We start from the raw sequence: 24,319 nt of genomic DNA on the forward strand, positions 1-24,319 counted from the left end.
ATCTCGGAAACTGCTACAGCTATGTCAACCAAATTATATAGAGTCGTTTCTTTTAAGCATTTCCATATACAGTTCAAAAATGGAAGAAATTGGATAGTAACCACGCCCACCTCCCATACAAAGGTTATGTTGAAAATTACTAAAAGTGCGTTAACCGACTAACAAAACACGTCAGAAACACTAAATTTTACGGAAGAAATGTCAGAAGGAAGCTGCATCCAGGCTTTTTTTATAAATTGAAAATGGGCGTGGCGTCGCCCACTTATGGGCCAAAAACCATATCTCAGGAAGTACTCAACCGATTTGAATGAAATTCGGTATATAATATTTTCTTAACACCCTGATGACATGTACCAAATATGGATGAAATCGGTTCACAACCGCTCCTGAAATCTAGATTATCACTTTATCATGCGAGAGTATAAAATGTTCGGTGACACCCGAACTTAGCCCTTCCTTACTTGTTATATATAAATATTTATCCATGGTATTCATTGTAGAGTAAAGCAGCTATTGTAATTTAAATGTTCTCATATGGAAAGTATTTTGATTATAGTCCTGAGTTTCTACCGATCATTTTTGCTCAAGTTATCGGTTAATGATTATGAGATCATATAGATGGACATTCGAAACTCACCCTGTCTCGTCCTATTGATCATTTTGGTAAACGTTATATAACACTAGATCTTTCGCTCTTTGCCATAAGTAGTCCGTAAAAAAATATTATATTGGTAGTCGAAAAAGTCTTCTCATACTTCTAGTCACCATTTTGGTCGATTTTTTTTTTGCCATTTTTCATCAGTGGCTTGCGTGGTATTCTTCCCTTTTTTATACAAAACGTGCAAAATATAGCAAATTTATTCATTATGTTAACTCGTTTTTGAACCGCTGTAACTTTTTTCAACTTCCCTGAATTTAATTTTTTTTTTTTTGTTAAATAAAGCTTAAAAACTTGCCTTTTCGACGCAATATGGTATGACACAATTTGATTGGTAGCACTGGAGATACCATATATGACTGTAACGACATCTATTGACAAAATACGAAAATACTCTTTCGACTACCCAATATATGCATTTATCACAATCTCATCACATTTAGGACTTACCTTTTTTATCTTTCAATAAATTATGCTACCGCAAATTTCTAAAACCCAGCTGTACTCCCAGCTATCATACAGTATTTCATAAATCCCAAGGCTAACCACAATTCCCACCTAACAATAGCATATTCAACTCAACTAAGTAATCCGCCAAACTTTAATATTGTACGCGCATATATGCTATATATACAATATAAACTATGTATGTACATGTTGCCACACTAAATTTCGCCCAACGTTGCAAAGTAATTGCACTTTGTGGCAGCTACTTTTTGCTGCTTGATTTCTCAAATTTCTCACAGCTAGCGCTATTATTACAACAAAACTCACACAAAGTACGAACACGGACCATCACAATGTTTGCACACTTACCCGTAAATCCTCAAATTAAACGGCAACGTTTTCACCGAAGTCATATAGATGCGCAGCGAGTTTAGACGATCCAACGACAGTGAATCCTCATCGACCGTGAGAATACTGCTGCCACCAACAGCATTGCCACTACCACCGCTACCACCACCAAGTGTGGCGCCATCGTTGCGCAGTAATGTTGCGAGCGCCGAATTCGTTGCGGTGGCGGAGGAGCGTGCCGGTGACATGGCATTACCAGCAGCTGTTGCCGCGCCTGAAGTGATTTCTGTTTGTGTTGTTGCCGCTGCAGCTGAAGCGCCGGATGCGGATGCCGATGATATGGCACTATTGTCGGCTGTTGCTGCCGCCGCCGCTGCTGCTGCTGCTGCAGCTGCTGCTGCTGACGTGGATGATGTTGATGTTGCTAATTGAGATGCTGCAATTGTTTCACGGTTCAACGCTGCTGATTGTGTTAAGAGTTGCAATTTTTTAATTTGCTGCAAGTGAAATTGAAAAGTGAAACACGAGTCAGTGCGAAATAAAAAAGAAAACAACAACAAACTGTAAATACGAGTATAAGCAAGTTAAGTGAAAGGTAATCGCCTGTGTTGTGTTGAAGACGTACATAATTAAATTACGTGTAGGGTTTACTCTATTGAGTGGCACAGTGTTGCCGACGTGAGTGATTTACTGCGGCACACCTGTTACAATCTAACTTGGGAAATTAAGTTGAAGACAGATTGGTTTCTGGTTTTGCGGCACAAGCGTGTGTTGTGAGTGAGTTTTTGTAATTTTGAGTTCTGTTTCGCTATTTTGCGTTAAGTGCAGTGTGGCTAGTTTAAGTTTCTTTTGCTTGGTGTAGGCTAGAGTGCGTTGAGTTAGGGCAGGTTTTGGAAAAGTTTCTTAATTTCAAGAACTTAGTTTAAGTTTAGGTGTACAGTTTATTTTAAAAATATTATTATTATTAAAAAAATGTATTTTGCTAAGTTGGTAGGATTGTCCTTAAGTACTATGCTGAATTTGAGCACCATGTGTCAGCCAGTTTTTTACAGCAGCTGTGTAAATCGGTATACCTCATTAGTGCATTGCGATTTTTACAAAGGAATTTGTCTCAGATTTCAAATTTCTATCCAAATTTCGTGTCTTATGAATGTTGTATAAGGCTTGTTGAGATTCAGTTTTATCAAATTCACAATCCTACGATTGGTACATATTCTTCAAACACTTTCGTAAGATGGTTGTAGGCAAATCTCCCTAAACCTCTTCAACTCATAAAAATATTTAAAAAGTGATGGATGGTGCTTGGAAACCGCCAGGAAAGTGTTAGAGAGGTGATAGAAGAGCTCGACATCTCTCGCGAGTTCGTTCGAATAATTTTGGGGACATTTTGGGTATGAAGTGCGTGTTTGCTTGACTTGTTCCTATAAAGCTGAATTTTTTCAAAAAGAGTACCGTAAATATATCTGTTTGGACATGCTTGATCGCCTGAATTCCGATTCCAAATATATGGGGAGCATTATAACTGCCGATGAGACATGGGTTTATGAGTTTGACATACAAATGAGCTAACAAATATGAAAATGGAGAAAAACCAAAAACACCACGCCAAGGCCGTCCAAAATTCCAGGTGATTCTCAGCGTTTTTAATGCACTAAGCGCGAGGGGGTGACTCCGTCTTCAGTTTCGAACAGCTGATGAGATTCTTTCGAATGTGGCCTCTGTTAACTTACTGCTTCGTCGAAAACTAGACCGGTGGATCGAAGTCTTGAGCTCGGCATGCTAAACTGGGGAGCGCCTGTCCACTAAAACACCGAAAGGCAGAAAGAAACCTTTCTGGTGGACTATAGAATTCAAGGAAATAGGATCGTCTTACAGACGTTTATTCAAGAAGGCCCGTAGATGTGGGTCCACTGACGACTGGTCGTTTTATAGATCGCAACTTCCAATATACAAGTACGAGTTAAGGAAAGCAAAGAAGACTTCGGTGAAAAGCGTCTGCGAAAAAATGGAGGGCTGCCATGAGTCCTTTAGATTCAGGCATACTCTTGCAAAGAACCCCGTATCTCCGGGTTATCTTAAAGAAAGAAAATTTCGGCTGTTCCCTTCCAGCGCAACACGTCCTCGAAGGGTATATCTCTCGGAGTGCTTATGATTGCCCGATCTTTGTCAGCCTTCTGGATGAACGACACTTGATTTCAATGATCAATTCGCTCAGACTCTTTAGGTCCCTTGGACCGGATGGTATCATATCAGTTCAGCTGCAATAGACTCTTAAGGTGTTATGCAACTAGTTGGCAACTATCTATGCGTACTGCAAAAGACTGTGTTATATCCCTGGGGCATAATAGACCCTAGGTCGCATACTATCGTGTCATGGTATGATATTGAGGAAGCTTTCCTCCCGAAGGCAGTCGTTACTGCTCTGTACGTTCTTGGGGTTGAATCAAACCTCAAGTAGGGGAACCCCACAAAGTGGAATTTTTCTCCTCTTCTACGGATCCTGGTCTTTATTGACCTACTTAAAAAACCTTGAAGGTCGTGGTTAAAGGGTGATTGCCTATGCAGAAGATGTAGAGCTTATGGTCAAAGGCAAGTTTCTGAGTACTGTTTACGAATTGACCTCGGTATTCCTCGGCGTCGTAACCAATAGGTCTCCTCATCAACCCAAATAAAACCGAGATGGTTTTATTTACTATAAGGTACAAGATTCCGGCTGCATCGCTGTCGCTAATGAGAGACATCCGTCTGCAACCAGTGGACCTAGTGAGATATATAGGGCTTATCCTGGATAGAAAGTTCTTATGGAAGCCGAATATGGAAGGCATCGGTTGCCTTGCACTGCTGTAGAAGAGCCATTGGCAAAAGGTGGCTCCTAATCAGTTATGTCCGAAAAATGATAAATCCTTCTACTCTCTTGCTTGATTTGCAAATTACTTGGGAATTGTTTTACGGAAAAGCGAAAATCTAATGAACAACGTACGAACGTAAAGTTAACCTTTGACATCCCATTATTCCATTAATTTAACCGATTTCAATTAATGTTGTCTAATATTCCAAGCTAAGCTCTTATAATAAATGCTAGCTCTGACTTTGACCTAATTTCTCATACAAATAAATTATCACCGCTTGTTCTAGTCTGCATTAATAAATAAATTTGTCAACAAACGTCAATCTATTTGTCTTTATTTATTTATTGCGTCAATTTGTTTGCTTAATTTATAACTAACAAATTGACAGCTCAGCATAAAACGCAGAGACGCATGCGGACAACAACAGTCTACACGCTAACTTTGCTACCAATATCCGCTCTGCCAAATCAGGCTTGACATTGACATATAAATTACATGGTACTTAATTTCTGTGTCATCTTATTTATATCGTTTAAGTATTCCATGTTCAGCCGGATTTATTTGTTGACTTTTTAACTGAGCTGAGCTTAGGCGATTCATTACAGTTGAGTCGGCAGACGGGAGGACATATTGACATGCATAAAATTTCATACATTTTCTATACCAGAATTTTTGCTAAAACAAATTTTTGTTTATTTTTAGCCAGCATAGGCACTTGATTTTATGAAAAGCATTCTGCTTATGTATGAAATAAAGTGGAAAAATGAAATAATACATTTTCCGAAATTGTTTAGAAAACAAACAGAAAATATCTGAATATGAAATTTTCCAAGTTGCTCACAGTTAAACAGTGATTTTCCGCTTGTTAACTGCTTATATTTAAGCAAATGTGAGAACAATTTATTATATCTAAATATAACTGTATTGAAAAATATTTTTATTTTCAGGTGTTAAAGTAATGGTATAAGTTGTCATTGAAAAATCTGGTATTCAGATCGAAAGTATTGAACAGAAAGTTGTAAAGGAAGATTTATATATAGAATAGATATTATGAAGACTAGCGGAATTTTAAACTTTTAACAGAGTATATTATGTTCACCACGAAATGTGTAATACAATGTATTGTCGGGGACCCTATAAATGATAATGGAAAAAATGATCAGCGTGACGTGCTGAACCGATTTAGTCGTCGTCTTTGTCTCTATAAACGCAAACAAGTCCCTAAACTATGAACTCTGGGACTGTGAACCATAGATTGCATAATTGGTCTCACATTCGAGGATGTCTGAGCCGAACAACGGCTTTACCTACAGCAAATAGAAAGGTACGATCATCAATCGCTCAAAGAAAGGCAATAAGTTAGATTCTAAGAACTAACAGGCTTTCGTCCACGATGTTTCTGCGTTGACCGACTAAATGTTCTATATGTTATAATAGAACAATCAGTAGTTGGGTGCTCCCCGCTCTATCTCACAATTTTTCGACTTCCAGAAGGCGTACAACACACCGCAACATATATTATGCGTTTTCTGAAATCTGAAATACTTTAGTTTAAAGAAGGATTCGCTTTAAACTAATTGAATTAATAAAAGCGTTATACTATGGGGTTATACAATAGAGGAATCGAGTTGACGTATTTTGTAAGAGAGATCAGTACTCGAATAAAAGCTGGAGTGGACGTACGTCAAGGCTACGTACTGTCGACGCTTTCGTTTAGCATCGTATTGGATGTAGTAATGGAGAAAGCTGCGCGCGAAATGAAAGGAATTATCTTGGGTTTGAATTGATGCCTCGAAGACCTAGACATATATTCAGTGGCATGCACATGACACCCAGCTACGTTGCAAGAATTACAGCTAAACTCGGTGTCAGCATAAACATCGGCCAACCAAAGAAATGCCATCTATACATGCTCAGAACTCGAAAACGTGAAATGCTTTTTAGTGACTTAACTAAATAGTAAATGAAGGATCAAAGCAAGACATCACCAACTGTATGAAAAAGATGAAGGAAGCTATCAAGTTCACACATCTATACGGCTGTGAAACATGGCATCTCGTGGCTTCTAACACCTAAAAGATGCAACTTATCACCAATCGATGCCTTCGCATTATTTGCTGTATTATCTGGCCCGTCACCGTCGTTAACTTGTACTTATGGTCACGCGCAAACATCCCTTTTGACCGAAATTCTCAATGGAAAATAGCGGTTCGGACATGCAGAGACAGGATCAAAGGACAATCACTTAGAACGCTATCGACTGGAATCCATAAAGCAGCCGCCAGAAAGGTCTACTCGCTCTAAATTGGAGAAGAAATTTGGATATCGAAATATGTTTGGTCTAAAAGAGTTTGAGTCAATCAATGATGCTAGCACAAGACCGAAATGAATTAATGAGTCTCATTGTGGCCCTTTCCTCAGCAGCGGAGAAATATATATGCATAAAAACTTAATCTCCAAAACTGCCTTCTCTCCGAAATAAGAGTGGAAAACAGGCGAGGCGGATAGGGACGCAGGGAAAACTTCCATTGATGAGTGGAAAGTGACGTATTTTCAGCAAAACCAGACACCATAGGGGCCTTCTTTCTAACAGACCACTACAGCAGCTTTCAAACAGATATCATAGTTTAATTACTATTTTTTGTTCTGACAAAGAATGTGCTCACAATATATACTTATATATACATTTTACTTAAACAGCTTCGAAAAACACTAAAGTATTCTCAGTTTCATCAAAGACGGTGAAGGAATGCTTTGATTTCCTTGTAGTGTTGGGTTCCAGAAAGAAGGAATTTAGATGCTTCTGACTACTTGTAGATATTTAATAATCTAATATGTTATATATGTATATATAGTTGAGTTTCGGTGGAATCAATCCCTGATTTGCTGAACATGCAGGCTAACGTAACTTGTTGACTATTAATATATATTATAAAAGAAAAGAACGCTACATAATGACTATTTTTGAAAGCGTTAGAAGGTAGAATAAGAGGAGACTATAAAATGTAAAGCTTTGGTTGAAAGAGAAGAGACATTATATATATTTTTTTTTTGGTTTTATGAGGTGCAGAAAAGAGACAATAGAGTTACAATATTTTAGGGCTAGACGCGTTGTAAGACAGCTAGTATATCATCCTAACAACCTTGCCATAAAGACACAACTGTCAATTAACGCGCTGTGTTTCAATTATGCAGCTAAGCCTGCGCTTCTCTTCATTCAAAATTCATTTTCCTTATAATAATTATTTGTATTATGTAATTATAATTACCCTGATTCTTGCTGTATGTTTGCGCCATTAATTTATGGTTTTAACTTAAACTTTTAAACTTTTTTTTCATATAACGCTTCAGCTCCTCTATTGAGGCGCTACTCTTCCTGTGTCAATGTACTCCCAAAGCACCCCCTTCTTCTAGAAACTCTGTTCAGCATTTTATAAAGCCATTACTTGGAGTCAATAAGCATAATTTGATTTATTACCGCCGTTTCTCAGTCTATTGAGCTGTCTGCTGCGTGTTGGCGTGCTGCTATCTTGCATGTTATAAGCTTTGAAGTTTGTACCCTGCCATTTTTACTTTTGTGAGTTGATTGCTTCTAGCTTACAATATATTTGCTATAATAACCCTGCACTTGGCAGCTTGAAACAAAATTATGACTCATAATTTATGTTTAATCTCTAGATATCGAAGTTGAAAGCAATAGAGAAATAGATGTGTTAACGACCTTATGAGCCGTGAAATTCTATTTATGGCAGAAAGGATTATTTTCTTGCAAAATATTTATTTATTTGCTTGTGTGAAATGAGAATAATATTTATTTTCAGTGAAGTTATAAAAGCGAAGTCGAAAAGTATTTTAAAGCTGCTGAAATACAAATCTTGCTGAAATTCATGACTTCATGCTATTAATGGCTGGGTGCACGTGGCGTATGAGTGACCTTAAATATGATTTCATATTTATATCACAAAATAGTTGACATATTCATTTAAAATTTTTTAAGGTTATTTCTCATAGTATTAACTATCAAAATATACAAAATTCAAAACAACAAAAAAAAATATTTTTACAATTTTTACAATAAAAATTTAATTATTGAAGGGTTTAAAATAAATACTAAAAAAATAATAATATTTCAAGAAAATACTTGTTTTCTACATTTTCAAGGCCGATTATCGAAAATAATCGGTTATAACCCCACATTTAAAAATTTTTTCCATCCAAAAATCCATCCACTAACGAATTTAAAACCAATTTTAAACCTTTTTGTATACAAAATTTAAAATGATCTGTCTTTCGATTAACCAATCAATGCTTTCACATATACACTTACATTTTTCTGTCACGCATTTCGAACCGCAACAAACAAGAAATTGCTATCTCTCCCAAATTGCTGGAATTTATTCGTTTTGCACATGGCAATCGCGCCTGAATCTATGCTGCTGTACAAATCTCGACGCATTAAATTGTTAGAAGCTTTCGTTTGTTGGTACAATTCGTGCATCATTGCTGCACTAAATTGAATTTAAATTTTTACAAGCTTTCGAACAATCAATAGTTGGGAGATAACAAATAGCAGACGGTATTTGTATATATTTTGGGTGTTAGGGTGGGCCAAAAAAAGTTGAATTGATTTTAAGCGTTAAGAAGAACTTATTTAGAAGGAAAAAAAATAACCCTCAAAGACAGGGTATTTCGCGTAATTTTAAAGGGTGTCGGTAAGCATTAAATAATTTCTGTTCAATTAACGCTTAAAACAATATTTTTTATTAAAAAATTATAATTTTTAAAAACGTTTAGAATCAAGACTTTTATATCGCCAAACCTTGTAGAGAAAACACTTTTACCAAAATAAAATCTATCTGAAACGGATTTTTAAGGATTTGGTGAGCATTCAAGTTTTTCCTAAAAAAAAGTGTAATTCTCTAACTTTTTAGCCATGTACTTATAGATCAATAATTAATACCGAGGAGTTCTCCAGAGCTTGAAATTTCTAAAAAAATCTACCTTCAAAGGTTTTTTCTTTTATAGAAAAATTCCTAGACTTAAAATCATTGTGTGTTGTCAACAGTGAACCAATTCAGTTTCTTTTTTAATTTTTATTTTTGGTTGACCCTAATGTATATTTTTTAATTGAAAAATTCTTGCATTTAATGTCTCACCCTATTGTATATGTATATGTGTATAGTAGTGCGTATATGGTCCTCCCTTGTGTGGTGGTGAGTATGTGAAACTACAAACATACCCATCAGGAAATTGACGAAGGATTAAGGAAAAAATTTAAAAATTTAAAATTACAAAAGTTTAAAATTTAAAATATAAGCTTTAAAAATTTTAAATTTAAATAGTTTTTCCACTCACGATTCTGGATTAATATATCTAAAAATTAAATTTTAAGTATTTTTAATATTTATTTAAAAAAAATTAAAAAACATTTTTCTAATAAAAAATGGTAACTAAAATTTTTATAATATTTTCAATACATATGTATATGGGAAAAAAAGATAATAATACATCCTAAAATGTCATTATCCCAAGTCAGTTATCACTCAGAAAAATTTATTTTTCTAAATGACAACTCTATGATACCATAACTAGATTTTCCTTTTTATAATTTTTTTCTGGGCGGCAACTCTGTGACAAAATATGCATAAATCACATGTTTCTAAAAAATATCAATTTGGTACTGATATTTTATAATTTTTTTGACAAATTGGAACTTTATAACAAACAATAATAAGTTACTTGATAACTGAATTTTATAATTTTATTTAGATGAAAAGGTTATGCCGAAATTTGCTTGAATCAATCTTAACAAAGTATATCAAATATATATTTTTGATAATTGTATTTCTAAATTTTTGCCAAATGGTAACTCTATTACAAAATCTATATAGATCAGAGATTTTTAGAACATATCAATGTGGCCTTATATTTTATAATTTTTTCTCAGGTGGAAACTCCGTGTCAGGAAATAATATATTGATTTGATAATTGTAATGTATATTTAATAATTTTTTTGCTGGGGGGTAACTCTATGTATTTCACAATATGCATAAATAAATTTCTATAATTTATCAATTACATTATTTTGATAATTGTATTTAATAATTTTTGATTTCAAAATTTTTCTATTTGGTAACTATATTTAATAGCTTTTTGGCCAGACGGCAACTCTTTGCCAAAAAATAATATATCAATTTGATAACTGTATTTTATAAGTTTCTGTTGGATGGCAAACATTTCCAGAATAAATATTTAAGATAACTATGTTTCATTATTTTCTACTAAAAACTTTAAAAATTAAAGTTCCTCAAAACTTTTCATGATTCCTACTGGGTATGTACTGCAATATTACATATGAGCTAACTGTGTGTTGGCAACAGCGAGTGAAGTGCTGCTGAATAATAAATAAAATTTGAACTTGCAGTGAAAATCAAAATAACGTTGGTACCGAAAAAGAAGTGAGAAGAGTTGGTTCGGTGGATCAAAGTATTGAAAACAGAAGCGCCGATGCAATCACTGAAAGGCGCACAACATATAAATACCATATATACCTAGAAAACGGCGCAAGGCGCAACGGCGTAACGGCGCGACAAGCAACAACACGACAAACAGCCATTTGGCGCGGCGAGCGGTGCGCAACGAGATGGAAAACAGCGAATTTCCGAATTTGCGAACTATTTGTTGGTATATGTAGTATTTTAGGCAGACACACGCATTCTATACAAAGGTATATACATACATATATACTTACGTACTATATATGTATATTTATATATAAATATAGATATGTAGCATACCCCCCCTTTTCCATCAAGCAACGGCATGCGCCGCCTGTGCTGACATTGTAAGGGTATGCGCGCTCGCTTCTGCATTTGCCACATTATCCACATGCCATTGCATCGCGTCCAACGCTCAACGATTTCTTCTAAATTTGCTGCAAACAATGAGGCAAAGCCAAAAGCAACAATTGCCGGCGCCGCTGGCCCCTCTCCTGCTGCTGCTCACGCTCTTTACAGACAGCTCGCGGCTATTACTTGTTTCAGTTACACTGCTAGTTGTTGTTGTTATTGTGCATGTGAGCGTTAAAAGTCATTGCATGCGTCAGAGCAAGATTTTCGACGTCATCGCTGCCAAACTGCCAATAAAGTTTCGCAAGTTATTGGCTTTAGTCAAAGCGCAGTCGGTTTCTTATTGCCATTGTTGTTGCCGTCGCCAGTTGATTGCTTCAATTTGATGTGTTTGTTGCTTGTTTTTGGTTTTATTTTTGTTGTGCTGCCGCTCTCATGCGTATGTTATGTCGGCGCAATTGCTTGTCGTGACTTTGATGTAACGCGATTATTTCTTGGTTTTTTTTTTTGATTGTGCGCCTTCATTCAAGGAAATCTAATTTAACGGCATATGCGTGTGTTGTATATGTGTGCGCATATATTAAGGTGCTTAATATATCCTAGATATTTACGGTGTTTGTAACAGTGCGAAAATGGGATTACATATTTCCTGAAGCTTAGAAATTTCGAATCGCCTTTAAGTTCCTTTTAAGGCGTATATTTTCGTGCAAAAAAAGATTTTTTGTTGGGAAGCCGCCGTTTTGCATGTAATCAAAATTTTGACTATTTCTGCGATCAGTACCTGTATTTATCTATCCTAAAAGTAATCCTTTTGGTTTTTTTAAATCAGATATTTAGGATCAGAGATATCTTCCTCAACGCCAAACACGTTTTTGTGGCGAAGTTTCAAGATCTCTACAGGAACGACAGAACCCAATATTTTTATTAATAAAATATGATATCTTATAATACCTTAAATTCGCTAAATGCTCATAGATTTTATATATATATTTAATAAAAAGGCTCTCCAGAAAGTTAATAAAAAAAAAAAACAAATTTGGATAACCCCTTAAGGGGGCAGTAGCCATTTTCAAAAAAAAAAAAAAAAAAAAAAAAAAAAAATCGTGCTCCCTGCAAAAGGGACTATAACAGCGTCCTTACTGATTAAGAATTTATTTTGAGTTTTTGTTTCAGACTACCAGAAGAGTCAGGATCAATGTCACCAGGATGCGCCATTTTTTTACACCTGTCTCTACCCCCCCCCCCCCCTCAAATTATTTTAATTTTTAATATTTTTTTGCAAATTTTTTTCTGTATTCTTAAGATATCAGTAAAACACCATAAAAAATTGATAGTAAAAATATTTCTTTTTTTTTTGTAATAAAATTCAAAAAACTGCCTAAAATTTAATTTCTAGAGTAGAATACCCCCTTAAAAACCGATTTCTATTAAAAACTTTATCCCCTCGATCAATACCTGGCAACAGTATTTAAGAAGATCGGGTGAAATTTTCAAGTCAATCGGTCAAGCCGTTTCGGAGAAATATTCCTCACCGACTTTGAAAACACTGTTTCGGGAAAAACGTCTTGAAAGTTCCGGATTACGGTTCCTCCTACTTTCAAACGCTCGGACGTCTTTAAAAAACTATAAAATGGCTCAAATAATTTTCACGACAAAAACATGAACTTTCCTTTCAGAAACCACTTTGGTAAAGGACTCAATGAAAAACACCGGCGCCGACACGAAGATTGTTATCTTGTGAGAAAAAAATAAAAAATAAAAAATAAAAAAAACCAACCCAAGTCTCTTTTTTTTAAATTAAAAATTTTGCCGAAATATCTAGTGCCGCGGTAAGTGTGACTAAAAGCAACGAAACAAACAACAACCCAGGAACTGATTTTAAAGATTTGTAATACAAAGTGACTAGGAACTCATTGAAAGGAGTTTAAACAGAAATAAAATCAAAAAGCAAATTTTTCGATCAGAATCAGAACGAAATAAAACATATTACGGGCACTTGATCAGTAGAGTTCCATGAAAATCAGCTTATATGAATTCAAGCGATTTGTAATATGAAGCAATTGAAAAATAATAAACACAAACAGAAATACAACCCAGACACAGTTTTTAGAAACCAAAAGTAAACGACTTCTGTAATAAAGCGTTTAATGATGCATTGAAATAAGCTTAAACAGAAATATGAAGAAATGCACAGAAAATGGAAACAAAAATCACAAACAGAATTATAAACGATTTGTAATGTAAAGGTAAAATTTGTTTATATTCAAAAGCAGAATTGTTGAACAGAAAAAAAAATTAATTTCAGAAATGCAAATGTAAACGACTTGTAATATATTATAAAGCGCTCAGGGACTAATTTAAAAAATAATTAAAAAAAATCCAACTCAAAAGCAGAATTGTTGAACAGAAACAGAAATCTTTATGGCTTGTAATAAAAAGTGCCAGAAAAAATATACAAAACAGAAAATCAACTTATAAACAAAATAAAATTTGCTAACAGTACTACAAAAAACGGTGTTCAAATGATTTTGTCTAACTATTTTTCGTTTCATATATTTGCATATATTTTTGGCCAGTTTGACATAGGAAACCTTGCGATGTTTATATTTAGGGAGAAAGGGTTTAAATGAGTTAAGCATCCACCCCTTCTACCCGGTAAAACTGGTGCATCCTAATGCAACAGCGCAATTCACCACAGCTGATGTCAATACAATACAACTCACCACACCTGTACTCCTACCCACTAAACAAAAAGGATGGACAACAGGATGGGAAACACAATTAGTCACATACACTGTGCCCATCAACAATTCGATCAACACAAGCAGCACATCAACATTTGCCGAGACACTACGCCGCTACTCTACGGCGATTAGACTTTTCCAGCAAGTCAGAACAGGATTCTCGTCGCCGCGTTCGTCGATACTTATTTTTATTTAAATTAAAATGTGCAACATTTATATTACAATTCCGTTTGTGACATTGTGAAAATACAAACAAAATTAATTTTTATTAAAAATAAACATACATTTTTTCAAAGAAGAACATTCAATAGGAAAATAATCTAACTCCTTAAAAAAAAAGTTTACTGTTTCTTTTCTCAGAAAAGTTCAAAAAATTATGAAAAGGGTTTAAAATGTATTATTATATCATTTAATCAATATATACACGGTGTGCCAGCGTAAATCGGCAAAAATTTTGCTTATGAATAGTTTAACTTCAGTGCATTATATTGAAAGTAATCGTTCAAGTATGTTATACTATATAAACGTAAATGTCGTGAATAACTGCCGTGATCATTACTCGATAACATTACTCGTTTAATTATGTTAAATTTGGTTACTAGAAGTTTAGACGTTTTACATTTGTTTTCAACTAAGGTTTCAATCACACAAAATTCAGATCGTTCAAGTAGCCTGAAATACTATAAAATATTCGCTCGAATGGCTAATACTGAATCCAATTCTCCAGATTTGACTTCAAAAGACCCTCATTTTAAATGTTTTTTCCAAGCAAAAACACCAAATTAAATGTCCTTGCAAAAATCAAAGCCATGCCGTCTGAGTTACCGAAACTCCAAAAAAAAAAAAAAAAATGAAATTTCTGTTGTAGTTAGTACGACTGTAATAATCGTTTTAAAAACGTTTCTTATGCAATAAAGAACAGTTGAATATGTGTTTGTCTTAAATGCTTTAAGTTTTCTGCGCACAAATTGCAATGGGAGAAAGTCGTAGAAGAGCATAATGCGCTTACCTGTTGGCTATTAAGTGATTGCGTATTTTGCATGACTTTGTCGAGAATGTGCAAAATTATTTCGGCTGCCATCTCACGTTCCAGCTGTGTGCCCTTTAACTGCAGATACGTATCGACCTGGAAAAGAGCAAGAGAGATGAGAGATGTTGAATACAAAGTGAATGTCAAAAAAAGTTAAGAATAAGAAATGAAGAAAAATTGTGAAAAGTGCGCTTAGAGAAAGTTGTGCTAGACTTTGATAATATTCATATGCCAGCAAGAGTACACTGGGAAAAATTTAGTAAGAGTGTGTGTGAGATTTTTATACTCATGCAACTTGTTGCTAAAGAGTATAATAGTTTTGCTCACGCTGAATTTTGAATAAATGGGCGTGGCTTTTATACACCATATACCCAGAAAAGAGATTTTCGAGCGAGTCATCTTAATACAATTCTCAAAGCATATTTTTCTTATGAATTCCTAGAATGAATAAAATCGAGTGAAAACTCATCTTAGACCCTATATAGGGAACAATCCTTATGTACCTGAAGGTACAAGTATGAAATGTTCGCGTATAACCTATTCAAACCTTGCCTTGCTTCAAATATTTTTTCTAAGTTTCTTAGTTATAACATTTCACATGAATTTGTGTGCATTTGCGGCACATCCTGTGGGAAAGTTGCAGAAAAACTCAGTTAAAAGGGTACTCAAAGCCCGCACACTGGCACGCATGAAAAAAATGGGAAGTAGTCACTGTGTGTGTAAAAGCAAATAACTTCCGACAAAAGTGAAATCTAATAAACTACGATCTTTTTTGAGCAAGCAGACGCATTTTTCCATAATTTGCTACCTTGAAGGGTAAAGGCAGCACACAAGCTCATATGTACACACATGTGGCATATGCAGCGTTTGCCTGATGGCAGATGTGAGCAGGTATATAAGCGGGCACAAAGCAGGAAGCAAAGACGTTCGAAAATTTGTGGCTGCCGTGAATTGGCCGTGAGTGCATCAGAATGAAAAATTGCACTTGCTCAACTATGTAACGGGAACTGCTGTCGTCACCGCCATCAGCAGGCTCACCATTAACAGCATTGCCATCATCAGCATTGCCTTCATCAGCATGATCATCAGCACCATTATTATGAGCAACTGCATGTTGTTGTTGCTGATCTTCATTGCCTTGTAAGGGCACCTCTTTGCTTTTTAGCTGAGCTGCCACATTCGTTATTTATATGATTTGTTGCTTTGTGCTGCTTTTGCTTTTTCATTCTACGCTACCGTTAGCGCATTCACTTTCTGTTTGATTTGTTGAAAAATGTTCAAGCAGTGGTTGTGTGCCACAAGTGTGGTTGTAGTTAAAATGTGGCCATGGTTGTTGCGGCCGGCTTGCACCTGAACAAATGTGCGGCTTCTGCAGTTAAAATTGTTGGTGTAGAAGGTTAAATGTTCTTGTTGTTGCAAGTGAGCACACTCGTTTATCTGCAATTGGCCAATATTTGTATGAAAACTTTCTTTGTATGTGTGTGGAAACTAACGAATATATATTTAGATTGCAAGGCTGTTGGTATGCGATTAGAAAACTTTTTAGTTTGGTTACGTTAGTGGTTATTGGTATTGTTGTATGAGAGCTGTGCTTCGTATAGCTGATCTGATATAATCAATAAGTTATTCGATTTTAAAATAATAATTTATTAAGTAATGCTTTAATACGGTAATGTTCAACCAACATTTTGACTACTGTGCTTACACTGAAGAAGAAGCTTACACTGATATAATAGAGGATTGGTAGGAGTATGGCTAGAAGCAATATGCTAGAGTGAAAATCTTCAACCACTGGGTGTTATTTAAACGTAAACAAGTTTTCATAAGATCACATTTGCACTGGGATGTGGGTGTGGTATTTGGAAAACCCACGAAATGCAGTCGTACAAACTCTGCACTCAACCCTAGTGACCACCCAGAATCAACAGAACATCACAGCAAACAACAATCACTGCTTCTGAATTTTAGATCGATTTGATAGTCTGCTTGTGATTGTTCACATTACTAAAACGACAATTGTGGCTATTTACGCTTAAAGACAGTCTTTAGCTCTTTAAATAGTCCTAACTTTGGACATTTTTTGTGGTAGCCAAAAATAGGAAATCAAATCATTAAATATAATTATATTTCAGCATCTAAGAATATATTATTAAAAACTAATTATATTTCATTATTCAGAACTATTTTGTTGACTATTGATAGAAATGGCGGCTGAGGTAAATCTTCGGAATCACCTTTTCCAAGACAGTCTCTAGTAGTAATACCGATGGTACATGTATGTCTGAAAAAAATTATATACGGCATCTTAATACATATACATAAGATTGGCTGGCAAGTATTGGTATGTAACTATATTCATGCGTTTGGCCAAGAGATAGAGTAACTCGATTATATTTTCAATTTCAATTATTTCGCACATCCTTTGGAAAGTTATTATCTATGAGCGTCTTTTTCAGTATATTTGATACATTTAAAGGATATCAAAACTTTTCTTTTACCCAAATTCAGAGTGGGTCACCAAGTTAGCACACATTCGTCAACAAATTTAATACAATTGCTTCTGATATTTTGTTATTAACTTGCACATACTTGTTACTCACTTTCTCTTATGAATAATCAAGGGTGACATTGACAATATGGAGTTCAACTGAGCTTATCTACTGCGCTATGATGCTTTCCAAATGGAAAAATTGGAAGTGTACATGCATACAATTACAAAGGGGTTTTCTCGAGTCGACAGTGGTGAATTTGGCTTAGAAAATTAAGAACTTTCTAAGCAAACAGGACAGATTGTTGAAGATTGTTACCAAACAATAAAAGAGCTCGCAAAGCTTTTAAAAGTCGTTCAAAATTCGAAATCAACGAAACTTTATGTCATATGAATTGGAGCCAAATTTGCATGTCAGAGATGTTAGTTGAACGCTAATAAAAATAATTATTTTTGTCTCGGACTCCGACTGGTGATGATAAAAAATTAATCCATTACGACAATTCTTATTGCAAAAAATCATATAAGGAAGCTGGCCAACCAGCTTAATTAACGATAAAGGCCAATATCCATGACGCTAAGGTAATGCCCAGAATTTCTTTGGATAAAAAGGGGCGGCTTCATTTTGAGCTTCTAAAATCGCATGAAATCATTAGTGCAGAACATTACCAACGATGCCGAAAAACGCTCGGAATTTCCAACTGGACAAGAGGCAATAATTGAAATTTCTATCATGACAACACTCGACTTCATGTTGCAAAATCGGTTAAAAACTTTATGGAAAACAGCATCAGGAAAGTTTCGTATCCAATCATGGGAACAAATTGGCTTATTTAAGTTTTGAATGCCGAATTGATACACTTTTTTTGGAGCGAAATCCGCAAATTTCCAGAAAGTTGGGAAATACTACTGCATCAGAGAGGATTGCATAAATATTTTACACGTTTTTATTTAATTAGCGTTGAAATTTCGAAAAAAAAACACGACAATAGTCGTAGTAACTATCATATACTACACTGCGATATTTCTCGCTCCTGGGTTTGTTACTTTCCCCTACTATTACAATGACCGCTGTATCATTGTAACGAACTGGACGAAAGAATATAGACTGGATCTTACTATCAATGGCCATAAAACACCGACTGTCAACAACTCTAAGATCATTATCAAACTACAGTGCCGCCATCCTGAAGTCAAGTATGAAAGAACAAAAAACACATCATTGGCAAAATGCAAGGTAATCGGCTGGCAAGGTATTAACTACGTAGTACCGATTTGGTCACCAGGATGGAGTGAAATGCGGAGGAAAGCATGAATCCAGATGTCTCTTGTCGAACGCGTACATAGTGAGACCTGTATGATTCCGTTAGAGAAACACAATACAATGCTCTTTAAGCAGCTTCTGCTTGAATTTTTTCCTAGAAATCATATCTGAAGTTGTCTGCATAAAGCGGAGCTGCTTCCTAAGAATATCAAGAGTTCATGCCTTGATTGCATTGACGTCATTGAACTATACGCCTTCCAGACCACGGACGCAACTAAATTCAGACATGCACTGACAGGTATAAACAGCTTTAACCACTTTCTTCCAGTGACTGGCGTACTTGGTGTTAAACCACCACCCACAGCAGACATAAAATTCCAGTTGCCTTGAGAATCTAGCACAACTTCGTTCTAGTTATTATAACACTTTAAACTAATACTATTGCAAAGTTGACACGGACATACTAAATGCATGACTCATGAACAGGAACTTGGCTCTGAAGTTCTGATTCAGCCAACATATAGCCCTGACTACCGTTTGTTTCGGTCAATGCAGAACTTCCTTAATGGAGTAAAGTTGCCTTCAAGAGAAGTCTGTGAATATTACTTGTCGTTGTTTCTGCCGAGAAACCAGAAAAGCTTTACAACGCAGGAATAATGTCTGTATCGGAAAAATAGCAAAAAGAAATCGACCAAAATGGTACATATTTGTTTAAACATTTATTAGTAAAAATATAAAAAAAAAAAAAAATAAGAATTACGAAAAGACTTTTTCGTCTGCCGAACATACTAAAAATTAGTACTATTACATCTCATTGCCGATGTGATGCGCTCATAACACGTTTTTGAATATAATTTTTCCCGAATTTTTAAATGTTGGTTCAATGCAAAAATTTCCATGGTAATTTACCAATTTACCGAATACAAGTGTTCACTTTGACAGCTAGTTGACAGTTATCCGACTAGGAAATTATTTACGGTATAACAAAAATGGCGACTCACGTACTTTTGGACATGCTTAACATTTACTAAATTTTACTAAAATCTCTTGACCTTGAAGTCATGTGAGCTTTCGATTCGCATTGGCTTTGTTGGTTTGCTATAGAAATGGCCTTCCTCCAAAGCAAATTCCACTTTTTCCATTTAGAGTGCCACTTTGAAAAATGGGCACGAAGTGACACATGTGACAAATTACATGACCACAAACAACAAAAAACACAAGAAGAAATGCGATAAGTAGCGCAAAGCAAGTAATACAAAAAGATGAAAAGTATCGCAACCGACGTTTGTGTATTTTTGGAAAATACGAAAATTGCATTCTCCTGTGAAAAAAAAAATATATATTTTCACATATTTTTGATACATTTTTATACATTTTCATAAATAAGTAAGAATCACCAATGAAATGCAATATTTAAAGGCCTTAAAAAGCGCTTTACTCGCAAGTCACACGCGGCGTACGCTTTATCTCGACCACAGCGCCGAGCACATAAGGTGCTCACGTGACACTTTTTCATGGCGAGTGCAATTTTAAAATGCACGTAAACATTTGCCAAACAATACCGTTGTTGTGTGCTTGACACACATTAAATAAATATAAAAAGCGATTGCTTTTACGACACACACACACACACACAACATTTTGCTAAAGTGTACGCTTGCGGAGATTTTAGGTCACAGCAAACACACAAAGACAACAAAAATACAAAAAAAAAAATATATATCCACAGCACTCCGACACTTGATACTCACCTCATGCAGCATATCGATGAGAAAGCCCGCCTCGCCAGGCAGAAAGCGCTTATGCCGCTTGACCGTGTATGCGAAGCAGGCCTTCAGTATGGCGGATGAGTTCGTCTGCTGGTAGCCGGCGCTTAGTGCACGAAACTTATTGTAAATCAGCAAAAGTTGATCATGCACGCAGAGCGCAAAATCCGGTAACAACCATGTCGAATTTCCAGTATCGCGGCTTTCACAAATGCGCCGCGAGTGGCCCTCAAAACCGCGCGGACAGTCGGCAACAATGGCGGCGCCTGGTGCACTTGTCGGCCAACGGACACCGTACAGCGTGTCGCTGTGGCACACACGTACCGCATTGCGGTCGATAACTGTTATGTAGACGCTCTTCGATACCGGACGCACTGTGTTGGAGACAATGCATGTGTACTCGGCGGATTTCTGTGCGAACAAAAGAGCAGAAAATTTATTTAAAAAACTAAATTGTATTAAAAAAAAAATGTATATAAATATATCAATATATATATATATATATATATTTAAATCGTACTTCAAAATTATAAAATATATATATATATAAAAGTTTTGTATGTAAAGAATATATGAAAATGCTCTTAAGTTTCCACTATGAAACTATAAAACCTTCAAAGCTCCTCCATTATAAGCTCTCTCACCTGTATATTATTGATTTTGAGTATGCTCCCATCGGGATACAGATCTTCCCACATTACTGTGGCGGGATTCGACTGAAAGAGTACACCGTTGCGCGTCCAGCTGTAGCCGAGTTGTGCATAGCGTTTGATGTCGTCGTTGCCGGGGGACAGGCAACGCACACGCAGCGAATCGCCGCGTTGCAATGTCACGCTGGCGGGATCGACACGTAGGCGTGGCGGTGTTTTGATGTGCACATGCAGTGAGCGGCACTGCTCGATGCCCCAATCGGTGACCTGTAAGTAGAAGTTCAAAGGTTTGGAAGTCAAAAAAGTTCATTTTTAACAGCATGATGCCAATTTCTTCTAGTGTTATGAAATATTCGACTATTTTAAATATGTATGGGTATCTCTCCCGTGATTTTATATCAAAGAGCGCTAAAAGTTTCTAAGTTACTAATAAGAAGAGAAGTTTTACGAGCCCTTAAAGCTCCAGAAAGCTTCTGTCCTTCCAAAGTAGGTCTTGACATTACCTTGCATCAACTTTGATTTTATTTTATGGGAATTATATGAATCCATATATGCTGTTGATCGAATACGGAAAGCTTTATATCTAAAGCTGTATCTAATAATGTCTTTAACATTATTCACGTTTAATAGCAGCCTCCGTAGCTGCGAGTGTGCACGAAGACCGTGGAGAGCCAATTCAGCGCCGTTCGCTGCAATTCGGATTGACGTATGGAATGACTTGTACAAGAACCAAGCCGCTCGATCTTTCCAACCGACAACGCTTCGCTCTATGACATTTTGAAAAGTTCCAAAAAAATCCGACGTTTTCGAGCCAAATTTTGGTTAGTGAAGAGGCCCATTACTGGCTCAATGGGTATATAGAAACAAGCGAAATTGTCGCATTTGGAACGAAGAGCAACCTAACAAAATTCAAGATCTGCCATTTTATTCGGAAGAAGGAAGGGTTTATTATGGTTTGTGTGTCGGTGGAGTCATCGCTCTATATTTCTTCAAAAATTATGCCGGTGAGAATGCAGCCGTCAATGGCGACCGTTAATAAGTGTTTATTTGTTGCCTGAAATTGAAGCTCGTGATCTCGGCGTCATTTGGTTTGAACAAGACGGACCATTTGATGGATTTCATAAGAGAACACTGATGGGGGTGATAGGGTAATTTCACGTTTTGGGCCATTCGATTGGCCACCAAGATCGTGTGGTATCACACTGATGACCTTTCCCTGAGAGTATGTGAAGTCCAAAGTCTATGCGTAGAGTCCCTTTTCGATTTAGGAGATTCATCATGTCATTCCCCTTACTTTGTTACTCGTTCACTCTCGTTCGACTGCTGCTTATGATTATTATGCACAACGTTGCTGATGTCTTCGTTGACGTTTGCTCTTCCACAATAACCAAATTAATGTTATAATCTCTGAAATCGAATCACTATAGCCTGTAGCTGGCGTACAAACTAAGCGATAACCACTAGGTTCTTATGATTAGTTTCAGCGCAACCGAAGTTACATTATTTTTTTGCTCTAGTCGCTTTAAGTCAACAAGTGTCTATAAGTCTAATCTAATTAAAATAATCTTATATGTTCAGAGCTGTTTCACAATTTCCTTTTTTCTTTATATTATAGCCTAAAAAAAATAAGCTGAGTTCCATCAAAATTAAGAAGCATACCCATTATAATTTTGTAGTTTCGCAACACTTCTAATTAACCAAGTTAACAAAATTTTAAAAACCCTCATTCGCGCATAATAACAAGTTAAGTACCAATCAAATTAAGTGTAAACATAAAAAAGGGAAAATCATGAAAAAAAAACACACACACTGCATCGTACTCACATCACAAGACGATTTTATGCTCCTCACCGACGCTCATAAACGTGCAAAACCCACTCAAAGATGTGACTATTTTACTACCCATACGACCATTTACACCCATATGAGCACTTTAGGGTTTAAGCATGGTAAAAATTAACCTAGAAGCAAAGTTGAGGAAGACAAAGAAGACGGAAATGCACGGACCAGAGTTGCTTAGTAAATATTAACACTGTTATCAACTAATATGTGTGCTTTCACAATTTTTCGCTCATCGTTGCGTGCGCCACTGTGTGCCCATCCTGACTGTGAATGTGCACGGCTGCACCGTTGCCACATCACAAAAATTACTATGCTTTAAAATTTGTCTTGCACTAAAGATTGTATATTAAAAAGAAATTAAATTCACTGAATACTAATGGAGTTATGCGCGAGTGCAGTAGTTAGTACCGTTTAAAAGTGCGTTGCACCATAATAAACTTTGATCGAGTGAAAAACTGCAGCAGCAGAAAAATCGAAAAAACATCACTCGCTGTAAAGCTTAGGACAATAAATGAGTATTTAACTTGAGATCATACAAATTAAGAGAACTCAAGCGATAAAAGTAGAGCTCGTAAAAGTCACAGTACACCCTATTGGGCATAAAAGATAGTGAAAAGTAAAGATTGACTTTTGGAAAAAGGCTTGGAAAAAACGATGGCACAAGCGTATTGGGAACAAGGGGTATTACTTTGAGCTGGATGACATAGATATATAAATATTTTAAAGTTATAAAAACAAAGTACTTTTTACTCATAGTAATTTTCTATAAAAATATAAATGTCTACATTTTACTATTTTTTAAACCAGTGCAGTGCATGAAAACTCCAGAAAAGCAACTGCAGCGCTTAATTGACCATTAGCAAGTAGCAAACAAAAGATGCACAAGGAAAAATAAGCAAGGTGCAAAGTAGCGGTAAATAGATAGATTTACTTGCGGCAACAGCAACACATTGACCAGTCAGGGTAGTGTAACTAAACTTGGAGAAAAGTTGTTAAGGAACTGCTGCAATTGTTAGCAACAGGGTGTTTCAAACTTTCTAAAACTAAGGTACAAAATATTTCTCACATATAAGTGTATATACGTATGTACATATATATAAATGTATAGGATTTATTTGGAGTTATTTAGTGAATACATTTATTTAGGTTTGTTTACAATTACTTAAAGTTTAGTGATTGATTCTTAAATACTTTCGAAATCTCAATTACATAAATCACGTTAAAATAACAGCGAAACCATATCGGCAGAGTTTGGGGCTTCAATATCTAACTACATACAAGTACATATCGTCTCCTAAAATGCAAAATAACATAACAACACCTTTTATATATTTACAGGTGACGAAAAAACTATATAATAGAACCATTCATACTGAAACCAAATT

General features: G+C 35.7%; 1 protein-coding gene across 1 annotated transcript in view; it reads right to left on the reverse strand.

The window, feature by feature from the left end:
* LOC108967787 overlaps window positions 1-24,319 on the reverse strand; it is a 291,336-nt gene that overhangs the window by 76,070 nt on the left and 190,947 nt on the right. Inside the window, exons 7-11 of the mRNA XM_018931415.1 lie at window positions 21,087-21,359; window positions 20,428-20,853; window positions 14,904-15,020; window positions 1,700-1,950; window positions 1,475-1,612 (exon numbers count right to left, since the gene is read on the reverse strand). Coding sequence (XP_018786960.1) covers window positions 1,475-1,612; window positions 1,700-1,950; window positions 14,904-15,020; window positions 20,428-20,853; window positions 21,087-21,359 — 1,205 coding nt within the window. The remainder of the gene's footprint in view (window positions 1-1,474; window positions 1,613-1,699; window positions 1,951-14,903; window positions 15,021-20,427; window positions 20,854-21,086; window positions 21,360-24,319) is intronic.

The sequence above is a fragment of the Bactrocera latifrons genome, unplaced genomic scaffold (genome assembly GCF_001853355.1).
Source record: "Bactrocera latifrons isolate USDA-ARS-PBARC rearing strain unplaced genomic scaffold, ASM185335v1 scaffold_2, whole genome shotgun sequence".
Taxonomy (NCBI): Eukaryota; Metazoa; Arthropoda; class Insecta; order Diptera; family Tephritidae; genus Bactrocera; species Bactrocera latifrons.